This window comes from Montipora foliosa, chromosome 6 (assembly GCF_036669935.1).
Source record: "Montipora foliosa isolate CH-2021 chromosome 6, ASM3666993v2, whole genome shotgun sequence".
Lineage (NCBI taxonomy): Eukaryota > Metazoa > Cnidaria > Anthozoa > Scleractinia > Acroporidae > Montipora > Montipora foliosa.
Window position 1 is genome coordinate 9185126 of NC_090874.1, and position 9981 is coordinate 9195106.

The window sequence follows — 9981 nt, forward strand, 5'->3', positions numbered from 1 at the left end:
GCTATTTTTCTCTTTGCATTCTGGCAAAGATAACTCGTCACAACGATTAAAGATGGCCGTGCACTGGAAATTAATTTGACAGAGAAACTGAAGCGTTCTCTGCTAGCAGATGTTTCTTTTCTCTTGCGTTTGCTGTGCTGACGAGAATTGCCATGGGTCGAAACTCACTATGATCGAACCGCCGTCCACAGTCTTGGACAGCACACTTCAAACCGCATGCCCCATGATATGTTTGCTGACTGTAACTTGAGCCCGCTTTGTCTCGCGCATTCCTTTACAGTAATTCCGCCGTTGTTAAGTGAGCCCACACGTGAGGATTCGGTCGCTAAGCAACTGACGTGCAAGCTCAACACAGTGAGTCTCGACCCATGGCACAGGTCTCTTCTCTCATTCTCGACAGCCCAGCGAACTCAAAAGAAAAGAGACCTCAGCAGGCAGGGAAAATGAAGCGATTCTGAAGTTCATTTTGTTCTGATACAAATGCGTTCGAAAACAGCTACCTTTCTGCCCTCAAGTTATGTTTATGTAGCAGTGACAGTTCCCTTTACATTGCCGGAACCCTTGCAAACACAAATCCGCAAAATCGCTAGCTTTGAGAGAGGAAAGTCTTTTGTTCTGTTTGTTCTCTTTGTCGCCAGGTATCTTTTACTGGAAAGTCGGCGGAAACTCGTGAGATGAATCAGTTATCGGGAGGTCAGAAATCTTTGGTGGCCCTGGCGCTTATCTTCGCAATTCAAAAGTGTGACCCTGCTCCTTTCTATTTATTCGATGAGATCGACCAGGCACTGGATCCACAGTTCAGGAAAGCCGTTGCAGGTATTACCCCGGCCCGTGGTCTCCCCACTCCATTTAGACCCTTACAACCTCGTTCCCATGCAGAGCTTTTCTCTGCCGAGAGACTAGGGCGCGTTACTCTCGGCGGAGAAAATCTCTGCATGGGAACGAGGTTGAGATCCTTGACCGGTGGGGCATGTGTCCTCAGAGGTTTGTTTAGGCCGCGTGGACTTCAACAGGGAAAATTCTACTTCTCTCTATAAGGAACGTACTCCGTTACGTTTGATCACGTGAAGGACGCTATACATAGTCATTTAGAGATAAAATCAAATTTTGCTCTTGCTGTATGGGATAAAGCGTTCCCTCCGCACCTAGGGCCCGTTTCTCAAAAGTCCCGAAACTTTACGGGCCTTTTCGGGTGTCACAATTCCCCTTTTATTTCAAGAACGGAGAGGATTTAAGTCGTCAAACTTTACAGTCAGTTTGCTTTTTGTTACCTTGAGAACTAAAAGATCGGCCTTCCAAAATAAGCGGTTGACAGTTTTACAAATGGCTTTTCGCGCCCGAATAGGTTTCGGGACTTTGGAGAAATGGGCCCCTGGTGAAGATTGAAGCGTGTGAAGTTTCCGAGTGAAACGAGAGCTAAGAGAAAGCGTCTGTACGAGTCTTGTAAGAACTTAAGGTATGCTTTTATTTCAGAGATGCTTCGTAACTTGGCAGAGAAAGCTCAATTCATCACCACGACTTTCAGACCAGAGCTACTGGAGTCCGCTGACAAGTTTTACGGTGTCAAGTTTCGAAACAAAGTCAGTCACATAGACGCCATCACAGCCGAACAAGCCAAGGATTTTATTGAAGACGACACTCAGGAAAAATGAAGCCAGAGTTCTGACTTGAAGTCGACAGCGTAGAGTGTAGTTTCCGAAGACGTCGTGCCCAGTTGTTAAACGCGAAGACGCGCTATAGAAGGGGTCACTTTAAGCTCTGTTTTTGTTCGAATCCATTCAAGCAAGACTGATAATCCAAGATGGCGATCAACAAACAGCAACACAGAGACAGAAGCCATAAAGGATATTCCAAGGGCGAAAAAAGTGACTGGGAATTTTAAAACTAGAACGGCAGATAACATCTTATAACATATTACGGACAAATTCCCGTTAGCGGCTTTATTATTTAAATCAGTCGCATGCGCCTTAGGTACCACGCCTTTCATTGAGCGTCTTCGAGTTTTTAAGACTGCTTTCACTAACGACACATTCAAGCATTAACACGAGCAACGCAAGTAGATGGATTACATCGTCCTTAATTATTGCCTTTTGTCCTAGCAATAAGTACCTGTTGATTAAGCCGCTGTTGAATTGTCAGAAACTCATTACCTTGTGGTTGTGTATGTTGCTTGTGCCGATGCTTTCGTCGCCAGAAAAAAAAACATCCACGACAACGGTAACGAAACTACATGTTTAGCAATCAAAAGCAACACCTTTTTTTTTTTTGCTCTACATGAGCCGTATAGAGTGTTTTCACGTGACGTCACGGCGGCCATGTTGTTTTCCCTAAACAATAGAAGGGCGGCCATGTTGGTGTCCCCAACTAATCCTCCGGGAGTTGACCTCTATTATCATGCAAGTGTTTTCTTTTGTTTCGGTGGAAAAACAAGGTTACTATCACGTGAGTGAAAACACTGTCTAGAGTGGGGTGCATCTATTCACTTGTAAAGAATTGGCCGAATATTCTAGAGTTTAGCCTGTGTGGAGTGACTTTACGTTGGTACATTTCATTGCCTTTCCCGGCAAAACAGCAACGTGAAGTAATCCAGTAGGACACTTTCAAAAATACCATAACACTCTTTGTTGTCCCGCCAGAATTTTGCCATAAGCATTGTGTCCACCAATTCCAGTTTCTCTTGGGACTTACTATGGTCCCAAGAGAAAAAACAATGCTTATGCAAAATTTTGGAGGGCAAACAAAATATTATGGGGCATTCGAAAATAGAGAAGGCCGGACCATGAAATCCAAAACCATACATTCAAAGTAAACAGCCTTTGGATGAAAATCAAATCTCAACATTTTGCCAGGGAGGTGTTAAGGAAACACACTTTCAAAATCTGAAGAAAAAAAAAGGAATTGATTTTTTGATCATATGACCACTAAGCACCGTTCTTACAAGTTTTATTTTTGGGTGAGTGGTACAATTCTGTCACATTTCAAAGGGTTGGAGCACAGGCCAAGTTGTTGCAGTACTGAAGGTCTTTTTCGCCGTTGTCATCGCGTTGCTTCAGCTGGGGAATCGCTGAGCGGGGTTGGGATCATGGGCTTTTTTTTTGCTTTCCTTGCAGTTTCAAGACCCCATGTGGCATGACAATACATGTTAAAAGGTAGAATACTGACCTCAACGCTTGTCTGCCTAGGCCAGAATTTACTTTAAAATCGTCGTAGGTGTCCCTGTAAGTTCTCAATTGTCACAAGGCGCGGAAGAAGCCAAGGTTTTCGGCTGGTCTTTCATATACCGGATCTGAAATAATTTGTGTCCATAAAACAAAAGAACAAAGCGAACATAACAATACCTAATCAACAAGGCCTAATCAGGATAACAATGGTTCTTTTGTCTTCCGCCATTTTAGTCCGGCATATGAAAGTCTACCCAGGTTTTCGTTAGGGAACCGCTTTCTCGATTTTGTGGTAATATCGCGATCCTTCCAAAGTCGTTCGGTATGGAAAGTGTCTATCAACATTCCAGGAATAAAATTGTTACAAACGTTGTGAATGTTTGAAAAGAAAAATGCAAATTTATCTTTAGCTTCGTGATTCCTTTTCCTTTCCGATACCGCAAAAATGGCGCAAATTGTCAGATTTCGTGTACGTTAATCTAAGGTTGTTTTGAGCAGTTAAGCTCAAGAGGAGATAGCATACGTTATATATATATGGTTCAGTTTTAATATCCATTCCTAGTTAATAAAATTGATTATAACATACACTTTATTGCCTTGGTTTTAGTGATTAAAAAATGGCGAAACTTCCATCACCACCGTAATAAACAACAGTAGCCTCGGAAGAATTTCCTTGACGAAAGAGTTGCTCCTTCGAGACACGAATACAAAGTTCTTCCAAACTTCTTTAAGAATATTTTAATCTGGACTCACGGAGAACGTTTTGGTGAGAGTACCGCAGCTTTTGTCACGAGTATAAAATAAGTGAGCCGAAACACCTCCAGGTGCTTTTTTCAGTTTAACTCGCGTCACAACAACCAAGATTCACTCAGTCCCAGAGGATGACGTAGTCAGTCGCTTGGAGGAATTTTTAACCTTTTTGGAGGATATTTTAACATCCTCCAAAAAGGTTAAATGTTTTAAAAAAGCATCTTTGAAAGACTTGGGAGCTTTTCCAGAGTATTGTAAAACTTATTATGTTTGCGGTAATCATCCATAGATAGGCCAGGCGTTTCCATGGGAAACAAGTTCTGTTACCTAGCCTACGAAAACTGTCGATCGATTAATTATTGTTGAACTGGCCGTTGGGCACTACGACGCCAAAATGTAGGTTTGTGGGCTCAAAGAGAGCATAACCTTCCCCTTGTACAATCATTTCCTATGAAGCAAACATGATTACTTGCCAAATTATACGTTTCATAAAAAAAATAAACTCGGTTATTAGACGTATTTAATAGCACATATGAGCAATTCCAGCGGACGTCAAAGAGGCCTTATTCAATTAATTCTCTAAAACTAAGCATAGGTATATAAAATATTTCATTTTTGTGGTTTTGTCCACTCAAACAACACTACAGAAACCAAGTTGAACTGGGTTATATTTTCCATGTTACACGCTGTTGCTTAAAGAAGATAGAACCCCTCCCTCTAAGATTTTCTCTCAAAGACAATCATGGTATTCAGATGGAAATGTTTTTAAACTCATGTCGTTTCATCAGCGTTTCATGACAAAGATATGTCGCCTGGCTCAATAGGCATCGAAGGAAGTATCACATGCAAATTTAACCAATCAGAAGGCACTGAACGGCACCTGTTCTGTAAGTGAATTTATACAAAACCTCAGGCAGTTTGTTATGAACTTCTCGCGTCTTAAAACTGATTTGGAAAGCTCTGTCGAGGCTTAAAATACTTCGGGGAAAAAAGGAAAAAATTCAGAGCCAGGAACTTATAATTCAGTAACGTTCTTTAGTCGCTGTTCAATATTCGCGGCAAACCATGGACATTCTCAAGAAGTTTGACGGAGATAAAGAAAAATCAGACACTTTGGAAGACGCTTTTAAATCATGCAGATACCCGGATACTTTGAGTATTTCGCTTCTTGCTGCCGATATTGGAGCGACAGAAGACAATGTTCAGGTATGGCTGCTGTAGGGTTTATTTAAACTCAGTTTTATCTTCGGTAAAAAGGCGATGAAGATATTTTGAAAACGCGGAAGATTATTTCCTTTGAAGACGATCGTGTGGGAAGCTCGCGCTTTCGGATTTTAATGTAAATATTTTCGAAGTGAGGGTCTTTGAAGAATATTCGACTGAATTTTTGCTGCTATTAATTAAAATATTTTAAGAATTTCTTCTCAGGTATAAGAACCACAAGGCCTTAAATTTCTGCAAAGAGTTTATATTCGAGACAAACTCTCTTTTTTCCAGTTTTTTTATGATTAATATTCATTCCTTGACTACTGAACTCTAACACGCTGTCTGTTGTGGATATTTTTTTCGTTGCCCAATATATATATAATTGCATCATTTTCCTTGGCGTTATTTGCCTAATAAATATTTTTTGGGTTTATGATTGCCACTGGCATGCTGTCATTGGATTTCCGAAAATCAATACATATTTCATGCCTCCTTTTTATCGAATCGTTTCATTACAACGGGAAAAGTACTTCTAAGGGTATGATCCCTTAACAGACTTCTTTAATCAAATGCGCTTTTTTAATTTAAAGCAGCAAAAAGTTTAAGATTTTGGCAGGAATACGATTCACAACTAGCAATAAATATGCCATCTGAAGAGGAAGCGAACATAATTTGCATGCCACCGGTTCAATCCTTTTTTTCGTTGAGTGATTTGCAAATAACGAATTTTGTTCATTTTCAGAACTGGTTCGCTGCAAGATTGACCAAATGGCGGAAAGAGGAAGGATTTGTGCCGATTGCTGAGCGCACCGCGATTTTAGCTCAAAACATGAACAAGAAAGCTAAATGATGGAAAAGGCAATCAGCAAGCCTCAATCATACATTATTTGATCAGAGATGAAGAAAGAAACTTAATTACGAGTCAATAAAAAGAAAACTTAAAAGGCTTTTTGAAAAATAGAATAATTAGAAATTAATTTACATTTGAAGAAATAACTAAACGAAAGACCATTGTTAATGTTGCTTGTGAACAAGAAGACAAATTTCCTTTGGAAATGTATTGAAAGTAAGAATTGAATTCGTATTAAAATTGCCGGCCAAACATTTTTCTGTATAGACAGTATTCATAAATGGCGGCTAAGTAATTATTCTTTTGTCGTTATGCTAATCATCCTTACTAGCCTCGTTGGCACGAACAAATTCAAAAGAAGTTTTGCTCCAAAGTGAGGGTAGTGAGGATGATTGACACACAGACAAACAAAACTGAAACAAAACTAAGCCGGGATGAAGTGCGCTTGCGCCTAGAGATAAATCCACGTAATTTAGTCCTTCATTCCGTGGGTCCCCTTCCTTTTTAAGATTTGGCTTACTGAACAGGCTGCAGTCACTAGGTAGTCACTCAAGAAAAGACTTGGTCAAAAAACCATTTTTTTCACCCTGCTAAATGTAAAGTTTGCCGCGCTATCTTGTTGGGATCTCTTTTAAGGTTGCTGGGACCAGTTTCACTAGTTTTAAGAGACCTCCTTATGAGAGGGGTTGTCACTACAACACTGTATCATTTAATGGCAATGTTAAGGTACCATATGAAACACTTGCACAGACAATCATTTCTTAATAAAATGCGCCAACTATTGTGACGTACTAGGTTACCACGGCAACATGAAAGCTCTCAAAAACACCCTACATTTCGCCTTAACTTGCTTATAGCTCAAAAATGAACTCGGTAACCCCTATTTTCTAATGTAGAATAGTAATTGACAATCTGGGATAGAACTATCGGCAACTACAACTGCAGTTACGCAAAGCATTCAATTGCAATTCTACTGCTACGGAGAGGGGAAAGAAGTCTTGCATGATATTTTCGCAGTGTTTGGGTTCCAATGTAATCCTCACAAATGAACATATCAGCTTGTTAAAACGACGTTGTTCCTCAATGAAGCGAGGAAATGATAGAAGAATTAGATTGAAAAGAGTTCATTTGATAAATTCTGAAGTGAGATGAAGTAAAGTCTTGTTTTACGAGGGTTGCACTTAATTGCCAAAGGCAAATGAACTTGTGGCCCCTGATCAGACCAGACCACCTGACACAGGGAACTTCGAGCCCTCCTCTTTTCTTTCAGTGTGTGGGATCTCTAAATAGAGTTTACGAACAAGAATTGGGAGACGGGGCATTCGGTTTATAATCTTCATCCGAGAAGACTTGAAAGTCTAATAATTTGCGGATGTAATTACAAAGGCAGCACTTTCTCCTCAAGTCTTTTTCTCTTATTTTCTGCCCCAAAGATGAGATGAGAGGCCCTGGGTATGAGGTTTGAACGATCACTGCTTAAATTTAGGGGTTAAACAAAGATCTTTTATTTTATTTTTACGAGAAAAGCTTTGAATGGATATCATTATTAAATTTTCGCTTGATTCGCCAGCAATGCAGTTCTTTTAGAATGGCGCCAGAGCACGAGCAACGAGCGGCAAAATCGCCAGGGTCAAAGCAGGTGACCGCGCCTTCCTGTTGCCTGTGTTCCCTTTTGCCTCCTTAAACAAGTTGTATTTCCGTGTCGATATTCCCGTGGCGGTGTGTTGGAGGTTTCTATTAAGGCCTATTTGAGCATCGGCGTTGTTTTTCCATGCCCACACGATCCAGACTTCGGTATTACCCTTAAAAATTCAACACAAGAAACATCATATTAATGTGTAGTGGAAGTGCGGGTTATAGACGAAATGAATTTGTGTCTCTTACAGACACCTGAAAAATTCAGTTGGCTTCAACGGAATTTGAACCCATCACCCATGACGTCTTTCTTACCACTTTTAACTAGTTCCAGGGTGGTTCGTGCGTATTAAAAACAAGACAAAATAACCCTTTAATAGTTAGAAAAGTAGAGACTCTTAATATACACTTTTGGTCTCTTTCTTTCCATAGTTGTATGGACACCTCGAAGCTGAAAGGTAATGAGGACGACAATTTAAAAAATAGACATTACAGCGATAAAAAATCCAGGTGGAAGAAGGCAACCAACAACTAGCTGCTTTAAATGACACTGTCGGAAATGAATTCGGGACGAGTCAGGTTCCGTATAGCAATTTATGAAATACCCTGGACAAAATATTGGGCATCGCTGTTTTCTTAAAGAGGCTTAAGTGGATCGGAAATGATCTGTTGAAGGCCTTGATAATAAGGTTGCAATTAAAAGACCAAAAATAGATTAGTGATTTTGTATGATGCAAATTGGCATAAGTCAGCGCGAGTAAATTTTTCAAATCAACAAAATTGTACTTACTCATACAAATGACATGAGAAATCGTGTGATTACTCATTTATAATACATGTACTTGAAAAAAAAAAGGAGGACAGAAAATCAAAACAAGGGAAACTTTGACAACGCGCGCCTATGAAGTTCATGGGTTGAAACAGATTACGTTTGTCAAATTCAAGCTTTTGCAAGAATATCGTTCAAACGTCATTTAATTGAACACTTAATGAGATGCATTTGAAGAATGAGAACTGCTCTCGGAGTAATTTTTCATGTATATTATCACAAATTGAGTGTAAAGAAGTATTGTCAAGTCTTACCCCAAACTGAACATCTTTGTCGTCGCCTTCTGTGGTCGGAATCCTATCAAATTGCACATTAGTAAATCCGTTTTCTTCAGTGGCTTGTATCAAATTGTAGTCTGGTGTCGGGTCCTTTGGTGGCACTGCAAATCCCGTGCTTTGGTATCCCTTTTAAAAAAACAGCCATTTATAGTCAAGACTATCAAAACTTAATTGATTTTGTTGGCATGTTTTCTAAATATGGAGTTTAAAAAAGGGCGTCCGCTATGGTTGCCAATGCCATAAAGCAATATTATTATTGGCTAAAAGACGAAATTGACCAAATCCACATCGTGAAATGACCACATTAGTTACTAGTTGAGTCTGTTGAAATATACAAGGCCAACGTTTGCAAAAACGTAAGCCCTCCTTGTCACTCTAATCGCTTACTTACATCAAGGTATCCTGCATTTGATGCCACACCACCAACAGCTATATCGTAGTTCAGCATTCGTCTTCCGTCAGCGGTTGTGGTGAAACCAACCGCACACCAGCCTGTTGTTTTACAAGTCATGTTGAAGATTAACCTCTCATTGTCGTACGCCCATTGAAGCTTGAAATTATCATCACCAGAGTCAATGCTGGCGTAACTCAGTGCATCGACCCTACGAAAAAAGACCCTACAAGAAAGCAAGACAGGTGCCAGGAAAGCGAAGACATTTGTCGAGAGCGCCATTTGTTTTCCTAACTGCGGCGACTCCACACTATGAAATACTCAGGAGCAGCAGTAATCTCTAATATAGTTCTCTATTTTGGTACTAAATGATTTTAAATGATTTTACGAGACTCTATTTTTGGACTTTTTATTAACCACTGACTCCAACATAAAGTGAAAATAGAGACGTCATTTTCGCGTAACTCACTCGCATCACACTGAAGTGGTTCTTACTAATCCTTTGGTCAACGAAATGAGATACCGTCGCTTTTAGGTCAGAGGAGAGCATTCAGCCTTCTAAAAATTAGAAGGCTGCATGCTGTCGGCCTGCCACCTGACGGTTTATCATAGAATGTTGGATGCGTGCAATTGTTAAAATCCATGCTTTATATGTTCAAGTCAGTTTACATCACGGAATATTACCCCTGTGCTTTTGGCCATGAAATAACTCTTTTGTTGCTTGGGACAATGATCTATACTGCCAGAATTAACTACGAAGTTGTATGCTTCATTATTAGCCATGCATTTTGAAAGTCGCTTTACGTTATTAACCTGACATAAAAATACATCACAGCAGAGAGAAATGACATTGGTGATATCTGTTGAAAAAAAACCTCGGG

The 9981-nt window shown here is 40.0% G+C and overlaps 2 protein-coding genes across 2 annotated transcripts in view; one reads left to right on the top strand and one right to left on the bottom strand.

Annotated features, from left to right (window-relative positions):
* Window positions 1-3675, top strand: part of LOC138008652 (structural maintenance of chromosomes protein 3-like) — a 9522-nt gene extending 5847 nt beyond the window's left edge. Inside the window, exons 7-8 of the mRNA XM_068855964.1 lie at window positions 639-816; window positions 1474-3675. Of these exons, the coding sequence (XP_068712065.1) occupies window positions 639-816; window positions 1474-1652 (357 nt within the window). The 3' untranslated portion in view covers window positions 1653-3675. The remainder of the gene's footprint in view (window positions 1-638; window positions 817-1473) is intronic.
* A 2288-nt stretch (window positions 3676-5963) lies between these two features.
* On the bottom strand, window positions 5964-9411 carry LOC138008653 (DBH-like monooxygenase protein 1 homolog). Its single transcript, XM_068855965.1, has 3 exons — window positions 9101-9411; window positions 8686-8835; window positions 5964-7769 (listed from the first exon to the last, which is right to left on the bottom strand). The coding sequence occupies exons 1-3, from the start codon at window positions 9380-9382 to the stop codon at window positions 7551-7553; spliced, it is 651 nt and encodes a 216-aa protein (XP_068712066.1). The 5' UTR covers window positions 9383-9411; the 3' UTR covers window positions 5964-7550.
* Between the last annotated feature and the right edge of the window lie 570 nt (window positions 9412-9981).

What these genes read in the sequence shown, in the direction of transcription:
- LOC138008653 (XM_068855965.1), bottom strand. Translation starts at nt 9,382, where the DNA reads ATGGCGCTCTCGACAAATGTCTTCGCTTTCCTGGCACCTGTCTTGCTT. An exon ending in CAAATGCAGGATACCTTGAT is followed by an intron (nt 8,836 to 9,100) that starts GTAAGTAAGCGA and finishes TTTTTTTAAAAG; the next exon opens with GGATACCAAAGCACGGGATT. An exon ending in ACAAAGATGTTCAGTTTGGG is followed by an intron (nt 7,770 to 8,685) that starts GTAAGACTTGAC and finishes TGAATTTTTAAG; the next exon opens with GGTAATACCGAAGTCTGGAT.